The sequence below is a fragment of the Martes martes genome, assembly GCF_963455335.1.
Source record: "Martes martes genome assembly, chromosome: 9".
Classification (NCBI taxonomy): domain Eukaryota; kingdom Metazoa; phylum Chordata; class Mammalia; order Carnivora; family Mustelidae; genus Martes; species Martes martes.
The window spans coordinates 27,944,399-27,970,931 of NC_137896.1; the positions used below are offsets into that span (position 1 = coordinate 27,944,399).

Here is a 26,533-nt window from a genome sequence, read left to right on the forward strand (position 1 = left end):
TGACTTCATAGATTCCCTAAAAGAACCCTAGTGACCCTGGACCTTCCTTTGAGAACAGTTGCTCTCCATAGAGTTTCCCAAACTATATTATGCATATGAATCATGAGAGGAGCTGTGAAAATGCAGATTCGGCTTCAGAGGGTCTGGGGAAGGGCTCAGGAGTCTGCATTTCTAACCAGCTCCCGGGGGGATGTAGATGCTGCTGGTCCGAGACCACACACCCTCAAAATCACTGCTCTGCTTCTGAGACTCTCCAAGGCATGGCCAGACAAATGCCCTGAGTCTTGAAAAAGTCATGGTGCCCTCCAATCCATGTAATTAAAACAAGAGTAAACTTGAAATTAAATACCCACCCCCAGATCCTTCTTTTTCCCAAAGTGATTTTTTAATTATTTTTAAAACTTGTTTTTGGTGCCCACACTTTGCTGGTCTAAACCCTATGAGTAATCCCTTTACTGTTCAAAGGGCAGAGGCCCTACCTGGGTCTCTGCTGCTCTGCCCAACCCTGAAGAAAACCTCTCCCCTATTCTCTGCTGTCTACAAGGAGGCTCCTGTTTTTCTGTATTCCCCCACCAAAAGAACAGGGGAGGTTAGTGTGACCCCTCCCCCCCCCACCAGATCGAGGGCTCAATGCTGGGAGCAGGTGAGAGGACAGAGAAACTCTCTAGATGTCTGTCATCAACGAAACGGAAATGCAAGGACGCCAACACAGCTCCACGAAGAGCATGGCGTTTCTTCCTGAGGGCAAAAACCCGGAAAAAATGACATTCCCATCAATTCAGGGAAAGTAAGCAAATGTATGTAAATTAGCACTAGAAATGCCTCTAGTCATGACTGTGCACGTGTGTATTCCGTGATCTGGAAAGGGAGCGTGAGATGAACACGTTATATGGTTAAGTGAAAAGGTTAGGCTATAAACTCCCGTCTCTGTACAGCAGGATGCATGGGAATTTCTTTACATATGTTTGCAGTGACATGCCTGTATACTTTCTTCTTTCTCTATATTGCTTGGATTTTCTACGTGAGTGTATATTATCTTTACAGTCAGAAAAGCAAACAATTTTTAAAGATTTTTATTTATTAGGGGCACATGGGTGGCTCAGTTGGTTAAGCTGACCCCAGGATCTTGGGGTCCTGGGATCAGAGCCCGCATCGGGCTCCCTGCTCAGTGGGGAGTCTGCTTCTCCTTCTGCCTCTGCCTTGCTGATCCCCCTGCTTGTGCATACTCTCTCACTCTCTCTGTCAAATAAAAAAATAAAATATTAAAAAATAATTGTTTTATTTATTTGAGAGAGAGAGAAAGCACTAGCAGGGAGGAAGGGCAGAGGGAGAAGCAGACTCCCCACTGAGCAGGGAGCCCAACTCGGGGCTTGATCCCAGGACCCTGAGATCATGTTCTGAGCCAAAGGAAGACTCCTAACCGACGGAGCCATCCAGGAGTCCTGGAAAAGCACACCATTCTTAAAGCATGTGTTTATTCCACAGGCATGGATCTAATTTGTGATGCAACACTGGGGTATCCTGAGTTGTCCCAGTCTTTGGTTCCTGCGTGATCATGTGGAATCAGAGAAAAGTTGGAACCAGTAAGACCTAATCTGCAATCTCATTAGGCACCAAGGCCCAGAGAAGGTAAGTGACTCGTGGAGGGTCACACAGCCAGTTTGGCCGGGAGATAACAGAGCCCAGCCTCCTGGCTCTCATCCCAGAGTACACTGGTCTCTTCTAAGCTTGAGCACGAATTGTCTTGTCGTCTGGGGTTGTTTGGGGCTGGGCAGGGGGTTGCTTTTAAAGGCCCTATTTTCTGGGAGCCCAAGTCCAGGAAAACCCAAGATGAAAGATAAAGGGCGCTGGATGAGACAGTGATTAGTGGGGAGGAGCCTGACCCACACAGGCCGACAAGCAGCTTTAGTGGGCAGGGTCCTCGTGCTGCAGGGCAGGGGGACGGAACAGCCTGGCCCAGGGCCAGAAGGCAGTAATTAAAGGCAGTGCAGGCCTGCGAACAGCCCATTAAAGATGTTTTGCCCTGCATCAAACTGGTGAGCAGAATTCAACCCCTCTGTCACTTTCCACATCAAACACTTGGGGGTTTTATACACTTTCCTGCGTGTGCAGGTGATCACAGGAAGCCACGGTGCACAGCACTTGCTGACCTCACCCCTTCTTGCCCCCCCCTCCCATAGCCCCCCCCCACTCCCCCTCTCCTCCCTATTCCAGCCTCACCCAGCCTCTGTGGGCCCCAAGTCATCCCTTCGGGGCACATACCAACAGAGAGAAACTTCCTTCCCAGCTCCCAGGAAAACAAAATGCCTTCTATTTCATCCCACGAGGTAAGACTTTCAGAAGCTTTGAGGTTGGGAATCTTGGAGCACTGGGATCTTAGTCGGTGAGCTAAGAGGATGCTACATGCCTTCAGCTGGTCTTTTTAGGTCACAGGTAGAGAAACCAGGGTTCTGAGATGAAGAGGTCTTGCTCAAGGTCATGGGCACCGGAGGCTGCCAGGTCTCTAAGCTTTAGGCTGGAGCCAGCTCGCAAAGTCGGGTGAATTAGCCTTGGCTTTGAAGCCAAGGGCCTCTCCCCTCTTTCTTATTGACCTCCTCCCAATAGCCTAGGTTGATTTCATTCCTGGCAGTTGCGTTGACACGGGGAGACCCTGCGAGGAGTCCAAGCAATCAGGCTGTCTGGGCCCAGAGAGAAACTGGGCCTCCGTTTCTCCTTCTAATTTCCAGGGTGGATTTCATGCAGGCAGAGGGGCAAGGCAGCATGCCAACCCCATCACCCCACCCCAAAGCTCAGAAGTCCCAAACTGGAAAGTTTGCAGACTTTGAAGAGGTGGACAAGATCAGAAATGGGCCAAGTCCCACAGCATGAGCGACTGCAAGAGAGGAGGGCATGAGTGACTGCAAGAGAGGAGGGACAGGTGAGTCAGGGTCCCTGGGCGTCTAAACCCTGTCCCTGTGTTATCCCAGGCACCCCCAGGGTCGCCCTGTAAGGAGAGACCCCTGTCTTCATTTTACAGCTCCTGTGACAAGGAGAAGAGCCGGCCTTCAAACCCAGGCCAATATGGGTCTGAAGCTTCTCTCTCTGAAACTCAGGGCTCCTCCCCGGAGGCCGAGCCTGTCGGTGGGGCGTGCGGGAGACGGAGGGTGTGGCACGGTGGGGGCACGGCCTAGGGAGGACGGTAGGCCTTACCCCTGTAGTTACCTCTGGAGCCTGCGCAGAAAAGAGCACTGTGGCCCCGGAGCCTCTTCCTCTCACCCACGATGGGAGAAGGCGGCCCCAGAGCAGTTGCCGTGAGCCCTGGGTCCCGGCCCAGTACCAGCAGCTTATCACCCTCTACCTGGAGGGCACTCTCTCTGAGGCTCTGTGTTCTCATCAGAAGGCTGCTGGGAGGGTGACAATGGGAGACCACACACCCAGTTCCCATTGGCTTTCCTCTCCCCCTTCCTCTGTTCATGCCAGGCTTGTGACCTTTCTGGGCCTCAGTTTCTCCCACAGACCAGCTCCCAAATCTGTGTTTGGAAAGCCTCTTGGCTGAAGCCACTCCCACGCGGGACACCCTTGAGGTGCAAACCAGGGCAATTAGTGGGTGATTAGGTGTCACTGCTAGGGTAAGAAGGGCCACACCTCCCTGAGGATTCTGACTGTCCTGCCGGGCAGCACCCCGAGATCTGCCTTGTGAACACGGGTCGGGCTGGTGCTCCGACACACCGTCCAGACAGTCTGCACACTGCACGCCAAGGAAGCAAGAGCAGGCCGGTCCCGGCATGGCAGGTGAGTGGGCAGGGCCTGGGGGCCTCAGGGCACAGTGGGGAGCTTCAGAAAATGGGGTGTCTGTGCGGTGAAACTTTGAGCATGGATCCTTAGGATTGCCTTGCTACATGATCCATGCACTGTTCCCTCATGTTCCCGAGAACACTGAGGTCATCCCCAGACGGCCCAACAAGGCCGTGGCAGAGCCCTTCCTGGCCTGCAGCCAGGACTTTCCCACCCGCCTGGTAAGCAGGGAAAGAGATAAGAGATTGGGGCAGAGAAAGGCCCCATGGACTGGGTCCTTTTCAAATTCCCACCCCAAAGAATCGAAGACAGGAACAGCTCTGTCTGAGGTGAAAAGAGTTATGTGACCTTGAGCCAGAGAAATTACCCTTGGTGTTCCCATCCTCCCATCTGTAAAATGGGAATTATAATACAAATCATCTCACGGAGACTGCTGTGAGGAACTGATGAGACCAAGTGTGCCAAACGCCCCACAATATCTCACATGGGGCTTCGTAGGCAGCAGACTCAGAAAATGTGCCCCCACCCCACTGTTGGCCCAATTAGGGAGGGGCCAACTCCCCTCCACCCCAGGAATTCACCCTCTAGCTAACGATTACGTATTTTATGCCTCCTCTTGCTAGGTGCTGGGGGCCGGGGGTGAGCAAGTCAGCCCACGCAGGGGTCCTACTCTCATAGGTCTTTAAAGGACGTTCCTAATTTTATCCCTCTGTCTTCTAGTGCTCAGGGTCAGGTGACAATCGTATGAGTCAACTCTTGTTTATTTTCTGACTTTCAAAGGCAGGTAGTTCAATTTCCTTGTCATATTTAAACTTCTTCTCATTCCACCCTGGCAGGTGCTAACATTCACGGTCATCCTGGGCCCTCCTGGCTCTCAGGCTGGGTCTGTCTGCTCACTGAGGACGGGGGCCCCCCAGCTCACAGCCCAGATTGCTGTTTCGAGGGCGGAGGCTGCTTCTGCTCTGTTAGCCCTGGGTTCCAGGGGGATTGGCTCTGCTTCCTTCAGGATCTACTTTTCAGGGCGCACCTAGAGGTCCCTCTTCCCTAATTATCTGATATACTATCCACCTTAAAGTTGGCAAAGTTTAATCGCTGAGAAGGGACCCTTCCGGGTGCAGAGGCAGAGGCAAGGGATCCAATGTCTGATCCATTGCTAACTCGCTGGGTTTCAGCTCAGTTTCTCCACCTGTGACATAACAGGGGGAGACCCATCACATCGAAGTGACAGGTTGAATTCAGTTCCCTGGTCTTCTGGGTCTTCCTGGCTTCTTGGGGACCTACTCCTCTGAGCAGAAGGCACCTGCTCACATGGAATCCGTGTGTGAATGACCAAGACATCGGATTCTGAAAGCAGAGTGCATGGCCTGCGTGCTTTTTCTCCTCTCCTCGCTTTCAATGGCAGATATCTCTAGCTGAGCCCCGAACTCTCCCCTACAGGGCCTGGATATGGCCCCGGCACTCTCCCCAACATAGTTCTTCAAGTAGTATTACCAGTCAATCAGTGTCAGCAAATGAATTGAGACCCCTTTGCCATTATTGGATTATAATAAGCTTTCAGCTCAGAAATTCTAAGACTCAAAGGACATACTCTGGGCAGGTTCCAGCTGAGATGTTCTCACTACTACCCATTGGTGAGAGAGGCCGGCCGCTTCCAACAGGACCAGAAAGGAAAGGGAGATTGGGCAGTGGCCCCAGGCAACTCCCCAATTAATCATTTAGCTGTGGAGGTCAGGTGCTCGTGATGCACACTAAGGATAGGGTCATAATGGGGCCCATTAAAAAACAATTACACGGAGTCCGGAGTCTGGGAGAGATCGTTGGCGTCAGCACAGCCTCCTGGGCTCAGCCCCACTGGGGTCAGCCCTGGGGCTGGGACAGAGATCTGGGGAGGAGAGCATCACCAGCTGTCTAGTGTCACCCAAGGAGCTGGGGTTGGGGGTGGGTTGGTGGTGAAGAGCTGGGAGTGCGGGCAGCAACTGCTCCTCCAAGTAGGACTCGTTCCTAAGCTGAGGTCTGCGGCCAGCTGGTGAGCAAGTGAGCTGGAGAGAAGATGCCCTTGGCCGGGCGGGAAGTTGCAGGCAGGGGCAGACAGTGAGGGACCTTGAATGGCAGCATCGTGGCTGTGGATCTGATGGCTCTGGAGCAGGGAACATGACACGCTGACCCTTGTGCAGTCAGAAGAGTCCCTTCTCCTCGAGGAAGCTGGGTTTCTCCATAGTAACGGGATGGACTGAACAGTGTGAGCTAGAAAATGCTGAAAGGCTGTTGGAGCTGTGCGGTCATTTCAGCAGAGGTGAAGAGGGGAAGTACAAAGAAAAACAATATGTGTGGGAACAGGGAAGGGGCGGACCGAGGCAGTGGAGGAGATGTGGAGAGAGTAGGAGCCCCCCCACCCCCACCCATGCACTGACCCAGCGAACTGGGGACCCAGCACTGGGCTAAGTACCATACACAGAGACAGCTCAAGCTCACCCTGGCTGAAGCTTGTTGCCCGAGAGTGTTTATTAATGGCTCCTCTCTCTCTCTGGACTTCCAGGCTTAGGAGATGCATTTTCTCCTTGCCCTACTTGTGGTCCTTACCCCATCTTCCCGAAAAGTCTATGAGCAAAGTATTAGTCTTATTGCCACTTCTCAGGGAAGCCCATCTGAACCTCAGAGAGGTCCCTTCACTTAGCCAGGGCCACACAGCCAATAAGTGGAAGATTCCGGAGAACACTGATTGGCAGAACACTGGACTGGCAGCCAGCAACCCTTGGCAAGTGCTGACGATCATCGGAATCCCAGCACGCGTGCATACTGAGCACCTCGTGTGTGCCAGGCGCTGCTCCCAGCACTCCACGTGACTTGTTTCGCTTCAGGGCTACAATACGAGGGGGCGGCTCCTATCACAATGCCCATCTTCACCAGGAGACCGAGGTTCAGAGAGGTTCAGTCATTTGCCTCAGGTCACGCAGCTAGTGACGGGTGAAGTCTGCGTTTGAACTGACGTGTGTGCCTCTGAAATCGGGCGCCTAGTCCCAGTGGAAAGGAAGGCTGAGAGAGGAAGGTAGGTGGGAGAAGGAAAGGAAAGCAGCTGGAGGGGCCATGAGGCTTTGGGGTGATGGGTCAGGCAGAGAGAATGCTCTTACGGCATCCCTCTTTCCATGTATCTGGGGGTACAGCCTCAGGTTGGGCATCCGTGGACCCTGAGCTCAGGGCCAGAACTTGCCCAGCATCTATCTCCCCAAGGTGGGGGCCCGGGGAAGACAGACATCTTCCATTCTATCCTCAGGGCCTCAGGTGTGCTGTGGAGCAGAGAAGTCCTTGATGGGACATTGCATCTCTCATCCCTTCCCTGGCGCCCACCCGGGGTCGATGGGACAAGCTTCTGTCTGTGCGCGCTTGGGGATTGGGGGGCATCTTGTGGGGAGCAGCCGAGAGGAATCCCAAGGGAATCAGAAACACTCAATTCAGCAAACCACCAACAACCCAAACTGGTAAAGCTCTTCTAGACTCATTTCACAGATAAGGAAACTGAGGCCCAGAGAGAGGAAGCGACTTAACCCTTATCCCACAGGGGGAACCAGTGGCAGGAAGCTCACCTCGGCCCAGGACTGCAGAGGAAGGAAGACAGGAAGGAAGGGCAGGCTCTGGAATGTGGTGGCTTGACAGAGGGGATTATGGGTGGAAGGGGGGGGGGAGGGAACAGGGTGTGAGCAACTGACAGGGCACAGGTGTTCATCCCAAGGGTGTGCCAGGAAGCTGAGGAGCTCCCCTTTCCACACCCTTGTCCCCGCCGAGGGACAGGGAGGGACATTCATTCATCCAACCAACATTCACTGAGCCTCTACACTGCTCTGGGCCCTGAGCGGGGCTCAGACCACCCAGAGAGAAGGAGACCCAGGCCTTGCCTTCATGGCACTCATGGTGGAGGAGAGAGACCTGTAAGCAAACAATTATGTCTGGACGTCCTCGATGACTGATTGGAGACGCAGTGTTAGTCTCAGCAGAATTGGAGCTGCGCATGTGGAAGAGGAGACACTGGGGTTCTGGAAGCCATCGCACATGCGCAGCTATCTCCTGGCCTTGTGCTGCTCCACACATAGGCTCCCCCCTTCTGTGCCCAGTGGTCCCCGAAAGCTGAGGAGGACACCAGCTAGGGCCCCCTGGGCTGTAATCACCAGAAGAGTTGCTTGCTCCCCACGGAATCTCGCTGTCCCCCGCCCCCAGCATACACAATCAGCCCACAGATGCCAGGTCATGAGGGTGTGATGCTCACGAGTACAGATGGAACAGGGACCGGAGTGGGGATCTCCTGGGTCAGGGCCGGTGTGGCGTGAGGAAGAGGGCAGCTCGGGATTTCTCGGTCACAGCTCTGTGAAGCCGTCCCGGGCCAGAAGGAACAGCTGTGTTCTGGGAGGGTGAGGGAAAGGCAGCATGGGGACAGATGGGGGGGAAGTTTCGAGAAGAAAAGTCTTTGGTTCCGGGGAAGGAAGAACTTTTGAACATCTGAGCAGGTGATGTGCCGCCTCTCAGAGGTACACAAGCAGGAACTATGACCCTGCAGCCACCCAGAATTCAGAGGAGGGACTTTGACCCTGGCAGGAAGCTGTGAGAGAGATGGTCTTTGAGATTTGGGGATAATGACAGATAATGGCATTTGTGACTCATTCCACCCCTCTGGCCCCACTGTGATGAGGCTCCAGGAGCCCAGGGATGGCGGGGGCCGGCGGGGTGGGGTTGGAGCTGGTTTGGACTGTGACAGGGGAAGGGGAAGCCAAGATGGGATCCCTAGGACTTGAACCCATGACCCTCAGCCCAGGGACTCTTTTTAGCTCCTAACCACCCGCCTTGCAAGAATCCCTGGGGCGTGCCACACTGAGATAATTACCCCCTGCTCCCCACTCATCCCTTACAAAACAAAACAAAACACAAAAAACAATTGCATCCGTTCTGGCCTGTCCCCACACAGGGTGTGGCTGGACTTGGTGTCCTCGGACAGGAAGCCCCTTTCTTTCCATCTCTGGGTCTCAGTTTTTGCCAGTAAAATACAGTATGAACTGACAACCCAAACTTGCATGCGAAAGGCACGTCACGGGGGCTCCTGAATGGCTTACTGGGTTAAGCGTCCGACTCTTGATTTTGATGATCTTAGGGTGGTGAGATCCAGCCCCACATGGGGCTCCGAGCTGGGCATGGAGCCTGCTTAAGATTCTCTCCCTCTCCCTCTGAGCCACCTCCCATCTAAACGAAGAAAGGGAGGGAAAAAGGAAAGAAGGAAAGAAGGTCACGTTTACTGATACTATTTAAACGAAATCTAACTTTGGGTCCTGATCCCACTGGACTTGTTGGAAAATTCCATCCCAGTGATTCCTGGGCCGCCTGCATGTTTCAGTTACCTACTGCTGTATAACAAACCACCCCAACACTTAGAGGCTTAAAACAACAGCAATCATTCTCTCACTCACAGACCCACATTCTGAGCAGAGCTTGGCGGGGACAGCTGACTTCTGCTTCATTTGGGATCAGTGGAGGCAGCACATGACCAGAGGCTGGAGGATTTACTTGCAAGATGGCTTGTCCCATGGCTGCTGAGTCAGTGCTGGCTGTCAGCTGGGCGCTCAGGGGGCTGGGGGCTGGGGGTCAGGCTAAGAGTCATGGTTCGTATTCGCTAATTCGGCATTCCCGGTGACTTTAAGTAATCTAAGTACTGTGAATAACCAGAACGGACTGCATACGATAAAAAGTAGTTGCATGAGCAAATGACTGGCAGGTTGAAGCAGGTGGGAGGGCATGGCAGACGTGGATGAGACACGTGTCCAGGGCTTGGCCTCACCTCCCTGTCCTCTCCCTGCTCAGGGATCAGAGTCACCGAGGTGGACTGGCTGAGCCGGAAGAACGGTGCCGCCCACCACACCCAGGAGTACCCCGGCCCGGAGCTCGTGGTTCGCAGGGGCCAGGCATTCACCTTGGTGCTGGAGCTAAACAGACCCCTGGAGGACCAGGAGACCGTCATCTTCACAGTGGAGACAGGTAACCATCTCGCTAGCACCCCCCGCTGGTCTACATCCGAAAGATCCGTCTGTGACCAGTGATCTGAGACCCTTTGGTCATCAGCGCAGTCTGGAGGGAGGTGAGTCCCAGTCCCCGAAGGCTGGCTGAGCTCTGACCCCTAGAGGCTTTTGATGACCACCTGCTACGCCGGCAGGCCCTGCCAGCAGGTGGTGAGAGAGATGACGCCTGCACTGGAATTCTCTGCCTGCTAAGGAATCTAGGGCTCTGGAAAACTATGGAAATTCTTCAGGGACTTTTGAAGCCCAGGCTTTTCTTTCCTAGACAGACAAACGACAGACTTTGATTTCAGGGGTCCTGTTACTTTCTCCTAGACCCAGGAGGTGGGTGGGAAATCGGGAACAGCGGAGGTGGACCCCAGCAGTGGCTCGGCGGTTCAGGGCGTGAAGGTTGGCATTCCAGGCTTGTAGCTTTTCTGCTTCTCTAGAGCTGGGTTTCCTAGGGATGACTGGCTCTCCTGATTCCCTCTCCTCTCTGCCAGGACCCCAGGCTTCTGAGGACCGCCACACCAAAGCTGTGTTCCAGGTATCAGAGCCGGAAGTGGGCAAGAACTGGACAGTTGTGGAGGAGGCTCAGATGGAGAACACCGTGACCGTCAGCATCACCAGCCCTCCCAACGCTGTCATCGGCCGCTACCTGATGAGCACCAGGGTCTCCTCTCGCCGAAAACAAAATGACCGGAAGCTGGGTGAATTCATTCTCCTTTTCAACCCATGGTGCCCAGGTAGGAGCTGGCATGTCCAAGGCAGAGGATTTCCGGGAAGCTGTCCTAGAGGTGGGCCTGCCCTTAGCAGGGGACCTAGGAGGCAAGCTAAGCAACACAGAGGTGAATGCCAAGAGCCTGGCGAGAGCTGGGACTAGGCAGAGGAACCTGGTAGCAGGTGCTACAATGATCCTGTGCCAGAGGGGCAGGAACCAGCGGTTTTTGGTGTGCAGGGCCAGTCAGCAGGGACGGGACTTTGTGGGAGGAGAGGCCCAGGCCATCAGCATCAACAGTCTTGGTTTAGTCCCCACTCTGCTAAGTCGCCTCCCTCTGTGAGTCTTGGTTTCCCCATCTGCGGTAACCCCTCGTGGGATTATGGTGAGAAGTCATAGTGCTAATGCTTGTGATGTACAAAGTACATTACAAGGAGTACAAGGGTCAGTACTCTGATTAAGATTTAAGAAACGTGAGGCCGCTGTCAACACCAAGCAGGGTCACCCAAAGAGTCAGGATTCCTAAAGGCCCTCAGCCTTGGGCTGGGTTGGGGTGGGTCTCTGCCTGGGGAATGGAGTCCCCAGGTGAAATGAGGCTTGGCCAGAAGGCAGCCGAGGAGCCCGCAGCCCCTCTGCCCTCCCCCCACCTCCCCTACCCCGTCCCAAGCTTCCAGGCACCATCCCGCTGCTCTCCCTGACATAGCCCCTGCCCCAGGCCTGCAAGGCCAGAGCCCCAGCCCATGCTGGGCCCAACAACTGCTTTTCAGAGGACGACGTGTTTCTGGATTCAGAAGAGGAGAGACAGGAGTACGTGCTGAATGACAGCGGGATCATTTTCCGAGGCGTGGAAAAGCACATCCGAGCCCAGGGCTGGAACTACGGGCAGGTCTCCAGGGGCACAGGCCAGATGGGGGATGCAGGCTGGGGTGCACGGAAAGTCAGCCCAGGGGCCCTTCTCTCTGCTCACTTCCTCCCAGCAGGGACAAGCCGGGCTGACTCCTAGAGCAAATCTGCTCAGTCACTAACCTACTATTAGCTGTGCCAAAACCTGGGCTGGGTCCTCGGGAAGGGGAGGTGCTTCGGGTACGGTGCATCATAGAAGAATCGTAGGTTCTCCGACTTATGGGTGCACGAGAATCCCACGGAGGGCTCTTTAAAACACACAGATGGCTGCCCCCCACCCCCAGAGATCTGGGGTAGGGCCTGAGAATGTGCATTTCTAACGAGGTCCCAGGTGGTGCTGCTGCTGCTGGTCTGGAACCACACTTAAGAGCCACTGACCAGATAACCAGTTACAAAAAAGGTGTGATGGCAGAGGGGAGGAGGGCATCAGAGTGGTAGAGGTGGGGCCGGGGGGAATCAGAAAAGCGTGAAGGAAAACTCCACCTCGGGGATGGCAGAGGCTCGTGGTATCAGGGCTGGGTGTTCCAAACCAGGCACGACGTGGCTGGGCAGAGAGCAGAGCCCACGGCAGCATGGAGGTGGGAGTCAGGGAGCAGAGGAGATCCTGCTAGAGGAGTCCAGTCCATCTGGGCTTTGGGTGCCCTGGAGAAAGTTTGGCGAGGTGAGTTAGGGACCCTGACTGTCAGGCAGAGGAACCAGAGGTTAATCAGGGGCTCGGAGACTGGGTAGGGACCAGGTACTGGAGAGTCTGGGGTCCACTTAGGGGGAACCACTCCCCAGCACCCGCCTCTTCCTTACCATGTGGGAAAGTGAATCCAGGGATCCCCAGACCTGCAAAAGATCCGTCAGAGACCAGGAATCTTCATGTGTATGCAAAAGCACTCCAGTTTTTAAGTGTTGTCAGTTCATTCAAACGTCTTTGACAAAGTCATTTAAATGAAAGAGGTGTGCCGGGGGCCTAGATGTGGCTGGTTTGTTCACCACAAACTTCACTGTGGGTAGTGGGGGGCTGGTTACTGAGCAGGGAGGGACATGGTTAAGGTTGAACTTCTGGTTCCCAGTGACTCTTTGAGGGTTGGTTCCTGAAACTTGAGGACACTCTGCAGTGTCCCCAGAGTGGCAGCAGGCAAATTCCCCTGCATGACACAAGGGACCCACTGGGTAAGCATGGTGGGAGGCTCTGGAATACGGCGAGGTTCTGACCTCTAAGCACAGTCTCTCTGGGGACAGTTTGAGGAGGATATCCTGAACATCTGCCTCTCCATCCTGGACCGAAGTCCTCTTCACCAAAACGACCCCGCCACCGACGTGTCCCGCCGCCACGACCCCATCTACGTCAGCAGGGCCATCAGCGCCATGGTGAGGAGCCCCACCATCCCTGCATACACACGTCCTCCTGGGTCCCTAAGCCAACCCCGGGGACACACCCTCTGATATTCCCAGCCGCCTTTTGTTCAAATTCTCTGCCGCTGCCCCAAATCGCAACCAAAACTCAGAGGTGCAAAACAGCCACTTATTGTGCTTAAAGTTTTATAGATCAGGGACTTGGGCAGAGCACCATGAGGATGGCTTGTCTCTGCCTCAAGAGGCTCCAGCTGGGAGTGTCTGAATGGCAGCCGATGGCTGGACGGGTTTCATGAGACCATGTGTCTGGGGCCTGGGTTCTAGCAGGCAGGGAGGGGTTCTTTGGTTCTGTCCCATGCTGTGTCTGCTGGAGCTGGGATGGCAAGCCGGCTTGCTCACTGTTGGGTCTGGCCCCTGGGCTGGGCTGGTCAGAACCGCTGAACCTGGCCAGTCGTGGGTCTCTCTCCATGCAGCCTTTCCATGTGACTAGCTTGGGCTTCCTCACAGCATGGCGATCTCTGGTAATCGGAGCAGCTGGCTTCCCACCGCACAATGGTTCAAAACAGAAGCACCGGAAGCTTCCAGACGCAGGAGGCCAGGGCCTGGAAATTGACACGGCACCCCTTCTGCCATAGTCATGGGTCAGAGCAGTCTCAGGTCAGCCCAGATTCAGGGAAGGAGGAACAGGCCCATTTCTCCGTGGGAGGAGTGTCGTCTTTATTCTCTTACACGCAACAGTGCCTCCTCCTCCCAAAGAAAGCCAGAAGACCCACTGCATGCAGGTGCTAAGATCAGTGGGTGGGTGTCTGTGATTCCAAAAAATATAGGAAGCAGATTTCCTTATAGTTGATACTCTTCATTCCTTGAGATCTCAGAGAGATGTGGGAGCCCAGGGACTCAAAAGCAGTGACCAGTTCCAGACAGTGGAGAGTCACAGCCCTGTGGGATAGTGGTACAGCCTCCAAGTCAAAAGTCCTGAACTTGAGGATCACCCACACTTTTTGCTAACTTGCTGCTTGACTGTGACTGGTTCCTTAAACTCTCTGAATCTGTTAAAAAAAGAAAGAAAGAAAGAAAGAAAGAAAGAAAGAAAGAAAGAAAGAAAGAAAAGAAACTAACAAAACCTACTTTAAAGAAGGTTAATATAGTGTGCTCAGAACCCTTAGAATACTGCCTGCATACAGTAAGCATCTAATGAATGTTAGCTGCCTCTATAATGATACCACCAACAGGCCCCAAAACAGATCATTTAAAAGAGGAAATTCTGTAAAATCATAGGTAATTTTCAACAATAGAGTATCCCAACAGAAGGTCATTGAAAATGATAAATGGTACCAAAAGTAGGTAATTTAAGACAGCAGATGCCCCCAGTTTTCAGGGGATTTAAAAGGAAGGGGTGGCCCCCACTGAGTAGGAGTGGGAGATAGTGTTAACCATGATGAGGTCCCAGAGAGGGAAGCCCTACCGGCTGGTGGACTGGTGCCCTCCTCTGCCCAGGTGAACAGCAACAATGACCGGGGCGTGGTTCAAGGCCAATGGCAGGGCAAGTACGGCGGCGGCACCAGCCCCCTGCACTGGAGCGGCAGTGTGGCCATTTTGCACAAGTGGTTCAAGGGCAGGTTCAAGCCGGTCAAATACGGCCAGTGCTGGGTCTTCGCTGGAGTCATGTGCACAGGTACCCAGGGACAGAATGTCCCACCACCCTGAGCCTCTCCCTCCTTTGCCTTCATTTGCATACAGTTGCCTAGACTCCACCCCTTTTCTGGCAAGGGGAGGTGGAAGTCTGGTTAATGATGAGAGAAACCAGACAGTTAGTTCCTTTACGTGACTTTTGATTTTTATTTTGCAGAAGGAGGCCCAGCTCCTCCTTTCTTGAGCTCTTTGAGTGTCCCGGAGCAAGTCCTGTGGCCCCTAGAACTCCGCCCCAGCCCCAGGGAAAACAAATGGGCGATTATGTGGCTACTGTAGGACTTCCAAGGTCCGGCCAGCCTCAGAGCCTGCCTATTCATACAGGGGTGATGTAGTGTCTTGGGGAGTCCCCGAGAGTTTGTACAGGGAAGGAGGCATTTCTGAGAGTGAAGCAGGCAAAGCAGACAGAGACACGGAGGGGCTGTGACAGATGTGGGTTCCTGCCACCTGCCAGGCCGGGGGGGGGGGGTCTCTACCACCTCCTGGGGGCTGCACCAGCCTCCTGCTTTTCAGTCCTTAGGTGCCTGGGGATCGCCACCCGGGTCGTGTCCAACTTTAACTCGGCCCATGATACGGACAGGAACCTGAGCGTGGACAAATATGTGGATTCGTTTGGGCGGACGCTGGAGGACCTGACAGAAGACAGCATGTGGTGGGTCCCCAGCCCAGCGCAAGGGCTCCCCGATTCTGTCTGCAGGAGGGGTGGCCCCGGGGACACATGACCCAGAGGCCAAGTGCGGGGGGACTTAAGATTTGACTGCCTTGAACCCCAGTTCCCTCTCTGTGGGACTCTGAGCCCTCCTCAAGATTCCCTCTGCGTCATCACCCCTATAACCTCCCCCCTGCTCCTCTGTCAGCAGCCGGGTGCCCTGAACATGTCTCGGGGTGGGGGAGAGGAAACGACCTCCCTCCGAGGCTCCAGCAAGACTCTTCCCACAAAACTTTAAACAATTCATTTTAATTTAACTTTTTGTTTTTTGGGTTTTTTTTTAACATTTCTTTTTTTTTTAAGATTTTATTTATTTATTTGACAGACAGAGATCACAAGTAGGCAGAGAGGCAGGCAGAGGGAGAGGAAGGGAAGCAGGCTCCCTGCTGAGCAAAGAGTCCGATGCGGGGCTTGATCCCAGGACCCTGCGATGATGACCTGAGCCAAAGGCAGAGGCTTTAACCCACTGAGCCACCCAGGTGCCCCAACTTTTTTTTTTTTTTTAAACTTTATTTATTTGAGAGAGAGCATGAGCAGGAGGGAGCAGCAGAGGGGGAAGCAGGTTCCCCACTGAGCAGGGAGCCCCACGCGGGGCTCAATCTCCAAACCCCAGGATCATGACCTGAGCTGAAGGCAGACGCCTCACCAAGTGAGCCACCTAGGCGCCCTAATTTAATTTTTTTTAAATAGGAAATACATGCATGTACATTAATATTCAAAAGACACCAAATGTGCTACAGGGATAAATCTCCCTCCCGCCAGGTTCCAGCCTCCCATCCTCCTTACGGAGGCAACACCGAGACTAGCTTCTTACACCGCTTCACAGGGAGGCTCTGCAGATACAAGGACGGACATACTCACAGTCCCTCGCTCCCAAACTTTTTACCCACGTGGTATCGGCAGGATAACGTAATACTGTTCATCTTGACCCTACATTTCACAGTTTTAAAATAAAGTTTTAGAAATAATTATAACGCCACGCTCGGTGAGCACCTAGTCTATGCCAGGCCCACAGTTCCAAGAGCTGTGCATATACCGACCCGTTTATTCCTCCAGACAGTCCTGCGAGCAAGCTAGCATTATTAGCCCTGTTTTGCCAGTGCGGAAACCGAGGCACAGAGAGGTTAGTAACTTGTCCAAGGCTACACAGCAAGCTGAGTGGAAGTACTTGGGCATGAACCTGGTATGCCTTTCAATTGTATTGAAAACCATGGTCAAAACCAGGAAAAACCAGATCTCGAGTCTCATTCCTTTTCTCTGCCTCTCTTCTTCCCTTTTCCTTCTCCCTTTGGTTCTCCTCACTCCCTCTCCCTGCAGAAGCACCAAAAAAAATAAATAAATAAAAAAGTCTCTTTTGATGTTGGGGCCCCTGTCACCGCAGAAGTTATCGGTTTACACCCAAGTGCTATCTAGATACGCCCCCACACAAAGACCACTACCTCCTTAAGAGAAGTACTGGGGTCAGCTGTAAAGATGCCAAGTCAGGCAAACCAGGCTTTCTCTCTCCTGCTTCCTTACTGTGTGAACGTTGTGCAGATGATGTCACTTTGCCAGCCTTGTGTTCTCATCTTCAACACAGGAAACCTAAAATCTGAACTCCTTACCAGGACCTACAGAGCTTTGCATAACCTGACTCCTGCCTACCCCCCATGCTGGCCAAAGCCCAGACATACATACTTTTTCTCTTCCTTGAAGACACAAAAATTTTTCTTGTCTCAGGGTCTTCTCACGTGCTGATCCTTCTGCCTGGAACACTGTTCCCATCAGTCTTCAGATGGCTAATCCTTTATTTAAGCCTCATCTTAGACATCATTTTCCTAGAGTAGGTCTCCAGGGGTGACTCGCTGCTCAGGTCTCTCTCTTTCTTCCCAGCGTTTATTGTTACTTGCGTTTGTTTTGTTTTTCTGCTTTCTCGTCTTTACCTCTCTCCCTACCCCCCGTTCTCCTTTGTTAGAAGGTAAGCTTCATGAAGGCAAGATCTTCCGTCTTATTTGTGATGGTATTTATGGTACCTTGAACAACAGTTTCTTGATACATATGTGTGTGTATACGTATATTGAGATATATGTATACTCATAAATTTATGTGTATACATATACACACACATACATGTAACCACATGTACATATATTTCACTACCAGATTGTATATAGAACTGCTCAATGAATGTATGGTTCAATGAATGGTTCCCAAGATGGAGCCCCAGTACTTCAGAGTTTGGGACAAGGCCCTGGCTCACAGTAGGAACTTGCCAACCTCTGGCCTCGGTCCTCACCGAAGCCCCCCTCCCCCACCCCCTCCTCTCTCTGCGGCAGGAACTTCCATGTCTGGAATGAGAGCTGGTTTGCCCGCCAGGACCTGGGCCCCTCTTACAATGGCTGGCAGGTTCTGGACGCCACCCCCCAGGAGGAGAGCGAAGGTAGGGTCTCAGCCGGGTGGGTCGCAGATGCCCTGCTTTCCCTCGCCCATGCTGCTCACACCCATCCCTCCTGCCCAGGCGTGTTCCGGTGTGGCCCAGCCTCAGTCACCGCCATCCGCGAAGGCGATGTGCACCTGGCCCACGATGGCCCCTTTGTGTTCGCGGAGGTGAATGCAGACTACATCACGTGGCTGTGGCACGAGGATGAGAGCTGGGAGCGGGTATACTCGGACACAAAGAAGATCGGGAGGTGTATCAGCACCAAGGCCGTGGGCAGTGACTCCCGCGTGGACATCACCGGCCTCTACAAGTATCCAGAGGGTAAGGGCAATAGGGCGGCCTCTGTCGGTTTCCCAAGGTGACCTTGTGCTGCAGAGAGGCAACCGAAGGCCAGCCTGGGCCTATGAAGGCAAGGGAAGCAGCCATTACCCAGCTCTCGACCATCACTGCCGTGTAGACAGTGGGAAGGGAGCATAACTAAACACATGGAATTTGGAGCCAGACTGCTAGGTTCAAATCTTGAGTCCTTTATGAGTTGCTGTACTTCTCTGCACCTTGGGTTCCTCATCTGTAAAATGGGGATGGGAGTAGCACCGATCTCTGGGGGTGGGGGGGAAATCAGCATCTAGAACTGTACACCTAGCACACAGCCAGTCCACAACGGGGCTGGCTCTCCTTATCAGATGAGCCTTCGGACCCAGTTGTCAAAGAAGCTGCCAACCTGTATTTTTGTGCGAAATTTCCCGATCTGAAGTTGTTAACAACTGATTTTAAATGTATTTAAACAGTCCCAGAACCAAACGCAGTGTATATGGCTGAGACATGCATCTGGCTCCTCGGATTGAAGGGGGGAAAGGAGGGGTGGTTTTGCCTAGGGAGGAGGGGAACCGAGCAGAGAGGCCCCAGGATGGGGGGAGAAGGAAAGGGGTGCCCACCTCACCATGTGCGATGCCCGCAGGGTCCCGGAAGGAGAGGCAGGTGTACCGCAAGGCTGTGAGGAAGCTGTTCAGCGTGGAAGCCTCTGGGAGGAGGACCCGCATCCGCAGAGCAGGTGGCCGTGGTCTTTGGCGAGAGGACCTGCTGGAGCCCGCCGCCAAGCCCAACATCACCGGCAAGTTCAAGATGCTGGAGCCGCCCAGGCTGGGCCACGACCTGAGCCTGGCTCTGTGCTTGGCCAACCTCACCTCCCGGGCCCAGAAGGTCCGAGTCAACCTGAGCGCAGCCACCATCTTGTACACCCGCAGGCCGGTGGCCGAGATCCTGCGCAAGTCCCACTCAGTGCGGCTGGGGCCGGAAGAAGGTAGGAAGGCCCTTGCTTGGGGGGGACCCCTTACTGGGGGCGAGGGGGCCGGGGGGGGTACTTCCCAGCATCCTGTGCTCATTCCCAGGAAAGACAGGGATGATGCTATGCATGTGTTCAGGGCCTTGCCTCTTGTCCCCACTTGACAGGTGAGAAAACTGAGCTCAGAGGGGCTAAGTAATGAGATTAGTAATAAAAGTCCACAGTCATCTGGTGACAAACTCATAGGGAGGTGAGGTGATCTCAATCTCTGTGAATGCTTATGCCCCAAATGAATCCCTGCTGGGAACATCTCACAATCTATGGAGGGTCCCTCATCACCTGCCTAAAATCCAGAAAATTCTGGAGCCCAGCTGGCTTCCAGTGTCCCATGTGAGGGACCTGGACCAAAAGCAGTAGTTACTAGGTGCTTGTGTGAGCCAGGCCCTGTCCTGAGAATTCTGTACATGTCAACTGCTATCTCCACGATGTTCTCCATCCTCAGCCCTCCTTTCCTCCTCTCCTGTGTCTGTCTGTCTGTCTGTTTCTCTCCCTCTCCCCCTCCCATAACATTCTGCATTCTAAGGATTCAATTAAGCAAAGACATTGTTCCTCGGGGCCCTGTTTCAGGAGCTTGTGTGTTTCGACAGAGGAAAAACATGTCAAGGAGACATCACACACTTTTTCGCATTTTGGCTTTTTATCTCTCACGAAATCCAAATCGCAAAATAACACTTCCTAAGGAAATATTAACGAACGCGCACTTTCTCCTGACTTTTCTTCATATTCAAAGCAATACGTCTTCATTAAAGGTTTTGAGGGCACAGGGAAAGATCAGCTGTGACCCTGCCATCCACCTACACATTGTGAACATGTTTTCCTTCTTTATTTTTAATGCCTGTTGCTTTTTTGCCAAACACGTCTGATTACATTGTGGGCACTCTGTGTTTACTAGTGCCTCTCTCTGTTCACATTACATTGTTATTTACATATTTTTATACGTTCTTCATCCCCATTATCTTAATAGATGTGTAATCTTTAAATAAATATACAGATCTTCTTTTGATATGCGGCCGGAGTCAATTTGATAATATTTTATGGAGGCGGCTTAGAATTTGCATTTCTAACAAGTTCCCAGATGATACTGATGCCACTGGTCCCAGGACCACGCTTTGAGAACCCCTGATCTCCCGCCATGCAAGGAGTAAGTGATATAACACATGTGAAGCATTTGGTGGGATGCCTGCCACCTAAGGAACGTGTAAGTTATCATAGGGATTGGCAGGATTACTGAGATGATAAGTTGGAGATAATAACACTGACTCATGGAATTGTTCGAGGATTGAATGAGTCCATCAGCAAGTGTGTTTCCAAGTGCCCAGTGGCAAAAGTGAGTTAAAGTTAGCTTTTATAATTATTAATTATTACTGTTACTGTGTTAAGGATTCTCCCAGTCATGATCGACTAGACTAAGGAAACCCATAAAGCAGTGTAGAGTTTTGACAGATGGATCAGCATTAGGGCATTCAAGAAGCACCCGCCATTTTGCAAAGCCCTGGGAGACCAGGAAGTGAGCCAAGTTCAAATCCTTTAAGGACCTTTTCCACAGGTTGAAACCTGACACCCTTAGGGGCAGGACGGAAACAGACACACCCAAAGAGCAGCAGGGGGTGGTAGGGCCAGACGCAAATCAGAAAGAACACACTGTACCCAAGGGAAAAGAACATACAGTGGTCCCAAAACACCCAGATATGACTGGCAGTCTGCTGGGGTCCAAGGCGACCCATGCTCAAGAGATGGAAAAGCACAGGCAGAGTGTCTGCGGCTGGTGAGAGACCCAGATGGCCAGGAACACGGGAGCTCAGAAGGCCGAGGGCGTGAGATCACTGAGTGGGGTACCCGTGAAGGCTTTCCACCTGGGGGGCCGACTAGGATGGGCCTTAATGGGGAGGGAGGATTTGGAGAAGCAGTGAAGATTGGCCTCCTCACTGGATTGGAAGATGAAGGCAGACCTTTGAGGCAGCACCTTAAGTAGGTGCTCAGTAAATAGTGAGTGACTTCCTGATAATGGCCTGAGAGACTTGCATCTGGAATGATTAGGGAAAGTTTAAACACACCTCCGGAAGTTCTTGGAGAAACAATCTAGTGTCATGGTAGCCAACTGGCTTGAATTTGAATCCCATCTCATCTTGGCTCCTTGATTGACTTGCTGTGTAACACTGGACAAGAAACTAACCTCTCTGAGCCTTAGGTTTCATCATCTGTGAACTGACAATAATAATGCCTGTCTTGGGTTTGTGGTAAGGAATGGAGCCTTCCCTTCCTCCTCTTGCGTTCCTTTGAAAGACCCCTAACTTCTGCTTCCCCTTTCCCTTCCAGAGAAACAGATTCCAATCACAATATCTTACTCTCAATATAAGGAAGATCTGACAGAGGACAAGAAGATCCTGTTGGCTGCCATGTGCTTTGTCACCAAAGGAGAGAAGCTCTTGGTGGAGAAGGACATCACTCTGGAGGACTTCATCACCATCAAGGTTAGTCCCATCTGCCTCCACCACCCTATTCCCGGCAGGCTCCCTTCACAGCTGGGGGAAAGCAACAGAGGCTGGGGCAGTTGTGCTTTTAGCCCTGGCTTCAGCTCTCAAGGGCAGAGATGAGTGGCATGGATGCAGGGGATCAATAAAATGATGGAGCTCGGTAAGGGGGTAGGTGGATGCAAGGGGTAGCCATGACTCATGCCTATTCCAGGCTCCAGCCAGCATCCTAGCTGGGACCCATGAGTCTCCTCTGGGAGCGTGGAGGAGGACAATGATTTATGGGGATCACCCCTCCAGGTGCTGGGCCCCGCCGTGGTAGGGGTGGCAGTTGTGGTGAAAGTGATGGTGGTCAACCCTCTTCTGGAGAAAGTGGAGGACTGTGTGCTGATGGTGGAGGGCAGTGGCCTTCTCCAGGGACAGCTCAGCATCGAGTAAGTGTCAGCCTGGGAGTGGGAGCCCTACCTTCCTTATACAATGGGCCATGGAGAAGCGGCCTTTGGTGGGGGGGGGGGGGGAGAGGGACCCCTAGGAACCAGCTCACAGCCTAGACACACCAGCCTTCCTTTATTTATTCCTTCCTTTGTTCATTTGGTCATGGGCTTGGTCGTATAACTCACCCACTCACCCACCCACTCATTCACATGACCCTTAATCAGAATGACCTGTTCTCTGGTGACTGTTGGGAATGCCAAGATGAGCAGATAGGGTTCTGCCTGGAGAAGTGTTCTCACAGACGGGTGGTCCTTCAGATGAGGACAGTGCGATTTGTGCAGAGAGATGAATCAACCCCAGGGCCCAGGGAAGCAGAGGCAGCCCTTAATTGGGGATGGGGTGAAACCAGGGAAAAGCCACAGTAGAGTTGGCCTTAAATGATGAATCGAGAAGCTTTTCAGGCATCAAGAAGGATGGAGGCTTTCCAGCCAGAGGTCTCAATGGCTGGGGTCAAGAAGGACTGGAAGAAGAAGAAGGACTTGATATTGTCCTTGGGTACAATTAAAATAGGAAGGGCATCCTAGGTGGGAGGAACAGTGCAAACAAAAGACCCGAGAGAGGAAGCGTAAGGTAGTGTCCAGGGCACAGGGAGAGGACAAGCCTGGTTGGCTGGAAAGAGTAAGAAGTGGTGGAAGGGAAAATTAAGCTGGAAGCATACTGATAAGGCTTGAGTGTCAGCCTCAAGGTGTGACCTTGATCCCAAAGGCTCTGGAGATGGCAGGCTAGACTCAGAAGGGGAGGGGACTGATAATCTGCCTTTCTCCCATCCCCTTTCCCCAGCGTGCCCACCCTGGAGCCCCAGGAGAGGGCATCGGTCCAGTTCAACATCACCCCGACCAAGAGCGGCCCGAGGCAGCTTCAGGTGGACCTTGTCAGCCCCCACTTCCCGGATATCAAGGGCTTTGTGATCATCCATGTGGCCGCAGCCAAGTGACCGGCCGCCACAAGGGACTGAGAGGGGAGGAGACGGCCCCCGTTCCTTTCTTATCCACCTCTTTGTCTCTCCTGCGTGGGAGCCAAGAGGCCCGAGTTCCAGTTCTTCTTCAGTTTCTGCCCTACTTGGTCAATCTGGACAAGTCCCTTGCTCTCCTGAGCCTCAGTTCCCCATCTGTAAAATGAGTTGTTAAACTCAGCAATCCTTGAACTTCTGGACAACGATGGATGACACAGGGAGCCTCTTTCACCTTCAGCGATCACCCTCCTGGCTGGGAGGCTGACAGACCAAGCCTCACAGGACCCGAGGCCCACCCAGCTCTGCCACCTCCCATCCTGTCTGCTCACCATCACCCTGGCCAACCCTTGTGTTCTCCTCGCTTCTCTCTCAGCTCCTCTGTGCTCTGAACAGCTCCAGACCGAAGAACGTCCTCCCAGCTCTGCAAAGAAACCCAAAAGTGTTAGAGATGGCCCCTAACATCCACAACACTCCCATTTTACACAGAGGGAAGAGCCTTGCCCACGGCCATAGGGCGAGTGAGAGGCAGAATTGGGGCCCGTGTACGTGCCACTCATACCATTTAAGCTTTACCCCAAAGTCATGTGCTGAAAAATCATTAGAATTGAAACAATGGGAGATCTTCCCTCTGTGAAGACCTGGGCCCAGCATCCGAGGGGACCCTGAAGATAGAAGAGGCTGATGGCATCTGAGGACGAAGCCCCAAATCTGACCTCATCGTGGTCATCAGGGGTCTCCTACCACCGGCTTGGGGGGTTGACTTTTTGAGAATGAGAACAGCATTCAGTGTGCAAAAACACCGCCAACAGTTATGTACACACAGTCATGTTCTTAGCCTCAAAACGGGACAGAGGCCTCTGGGACAAGGACTGGAGTGGAGACCACCAGGACCTGAGGATAACCGCACAGGTCCTGGACATCAGCTCAGAATGTTCTAGATAGCCAAAAGAATGACAACAAATCATAGAATTTAAGTCATCTGCACAACAACAAAACAGGCTCATCGGCAGTGAGACACCTCCTGGACGTGAATTAAAGTGGGAACAACTTACATAGAAAGTCTTTGGTAAAAGGAGGTCAGGCAAATGCACAGTGTGCAATGGGTGGTCCTCGTGACCGAGGCATCAGTGAAGGCATCTGTCTCTACGATTCTACACAGCATGACAGCTTGGAGAACCCCAAGGCATGGAGGACCCCCTGTCCAAACCGAAATTTGGGATGCTGATCCCATCCATCTAAGAGGGTCACTGGAGGTCCAGAGTGGGCAGCCACTTCTTCAGGGGTGAGCAGCAGGAAGGGGTCCAGGGGGCTGACTCCAATAGAGGGGATCTCCCATGCTTAGTAAAAGGGACTTTCCTTTCAGCAAGGATACCATCTTGGCCCCTTGTAGTGGCCCCAGACACCTTGTCCTTCAAGCAAATTCCAATTGCCCTTGTTCCTCAGGCTTGGCTGTATCAGGCTGCTCCTCTGAGATGGAGTCTAGGGTGCAGGACATTTAGTAAAGAACGACCTGGGGGTCCACACAGTGGACGGGAAGGGGAGAAAGCAGGATGGGCAGAGGGAAGAACCGAGCCATGACGCAGATCCATTGACAGCCTGGGCCCACACCACAGGCCCATGAGAGTTGTCCCAGGTTGGGCCAAAGTGGCTGGGCCTTTCTGTGCCTGCATCGGTCACTGATTTGCCCCAGAAGAGGCGTGCCTTTGGGCAAGATAGCTCTCTATGGTGGAGGCCATCCCTGATCATCTGCAGCCAGCCGTCCTGGTGGGGCAACAAGCCCTCCACTGAAGGAAGGGCCAGATGGTGTGTCTCCACCTGCTTTCTGTTCACCCAAGGACAGAGCAGTGACATGACAGCTCCCTGTGCTTACCTTCCAGCGGGTGGACACAGGGCTCGATCACCACAATTTAAAAGGCGCAAAAAGTTAAAATGAGAAATGAGAGTAAAGAAGTAGACAAACCCATGGGTAAGCTAATACATGTAGTGACGTGTGCCAAAGAGAAAATAAAGGCCGGTATTGCCTCTACCGGAGTTGTGGGGGACAGGATAGCATCACTTCCCATGGGGACCTCAAGGAATCTCTGAGGAAGTGATATTCGAGGTCAGATTTTAATAGTAACTAAAAAAATGATTAAAAACTAAATGAGTGGCTTACTACATACTAGGAACTATTGTAGGTGCTTTACCTATATTAATTTATTTAATCTCCTAACAACTCAGGGAGGTACATACTATATTATCTCCAACTTCCACCTGCCTCATGGCGCAACCAGGGCTGGGCACCATGACTCCGGCAGAGATCTGGATGGAGCGGGTGTTTGGAAGGCATCACGGGGGTAGGGGGGGAGAAGGAGACGGTGGAGGCAGCAGCACCCCGGGCAGTGCCCGCGCAGGGTAATTCCTGCTCTGACATGGTTGCCACACATTCCAGTTACCAATTGCTGTGTAACAAACCACCCCATGACTTAAGGCTTAAAATAATGACAACAATTGTTTTGTGAATGAATTTGCAGTTGGGTCTGGGGCTTGGTCGGGATCACTTGTCTCTGCTGGACTCTGTGGAGCAGGGACAGCACAAGGGCTGGGCCAGGAATGTCTGAAGGCTTATCCACTCCCATGTCTGCTGGTGGGCGCTGGGGGTGGGTGTCAGCTGAGTACCAAGCTGGACCGTCAGCCGGAACACCTACCCGCAGCCTCTCCACATGGCCTGGGCTTCCTCACAACATGGTGGCCATGGGACAAAGGCGAACATCGAGAGACAGGGAGAGAGAGTCAGATGGAAGCCATATTAACTTTAGGTATTGGGGATGGAAGTCATCCAGTCCCACTTCTGCCACATTCTATTCATCAAGGCTGTGACAAAGTTCCTCCAAGTTTCAAGAGGAAATAGACCCAGTCTGTGATAAAAAGTGGAAAGATCCCGGAAAAGCTTGTACGACTGGAAATTCCGCCCGCTTCTGGACCCTCTGAAGACTCTCAGAATCCCATATTGCCCTGTGTCTCATTTGTCTCTTAACATCCTCTCCAGTTTGCACTTAATTTCTACACTGCCCTCTTTTCTTAAGCCGACAAGGATCCGTTTCTTCTGCTTGCAACCAGGAAGTGTGACTCATGAAGATGCTGAGGTGGACATGAACTTGGTCTGTCCCAGGAACAAAGTGAAGGCCAATGTGTTCCAAGTGTCCTGTGGCTCACTTCCTTCTTCTTGATATTGGTCAGAAGCCCTAACCTTCAGTCCCTAGGTGGTAACCAGCAAAGAGGATTTACAGGCCAGCACCTTGACCCTTCCAATAGCTTCCCATGCATGTTATCTGTGCCCATGCTGCAGCCTGAAAAAACTCTCACCATTGAAGAGGAAGCCTCCTCTTCAATGGTGAGAGTCAGTGGTTCTAGGACTATTTCTTAAATTGAAGCAGGCAAGGTAGAAAGGTAACTGTCGTAATTGTGGTACTTGTGTTAGCCAGCGTTCTCCAGGGAAACAGAACCAATAGGATGTATATATTGGACTTGTCAGCCTCCATAATTGTGTAAGCCAATTCTGTAATCCACTCTATTTCTATGGACTTTCAATGAACAATCCAACCCAAAATTTATTTTTAATTTACACACAATCCACCAAAAAATACGAAATACTTAGATGTCAATCTAACAAAACATGTGGATTTACATGCTGAAAACTAAAAAAATG

General features: G+C 52.6%; 1 protein-coding gene across 1 annotated transcript; it reads left to right on the forward strand.

Moving 5' to 3' along the window:
• Window positions 1-3,764: 3,764 nt before the first annotated feature.
• Window positions 3,765-26,512, forward strand: TGM6 (transglutaminase 6; the record flags this gene model as incomplete). The annotated part of the gene is made up of 15 exons (XM_080813611.1): window positions 3,765-3,771; window positions 3,865-3,995; window positions 4,398-4,413; window positions 9,613-9,786; window positions 10,307-10,549; window positions 11,289-11,407; window positions 12,655-12,783; window positions 14,266-14,443; window positions 14,971-15,109; window positions 17,482-17,585; window positions 17,664-17,906; window positions 18,544-18,885; window positions 21,244-21,398; window positions 21,699-21,832; window positions 22,674-26,512. 15 exons carry the CDS (start codon window positions 3,765-3,767, stop codon window positions 22,825-22,827), a joined length of 2,268 nt encoding a protein of 755 aa, XP_080669737.1. The 3' UTR covers window positions 22,828-26,512.
• Window positions 26,513-26,533: the final 21 nt, after the last annotated feature.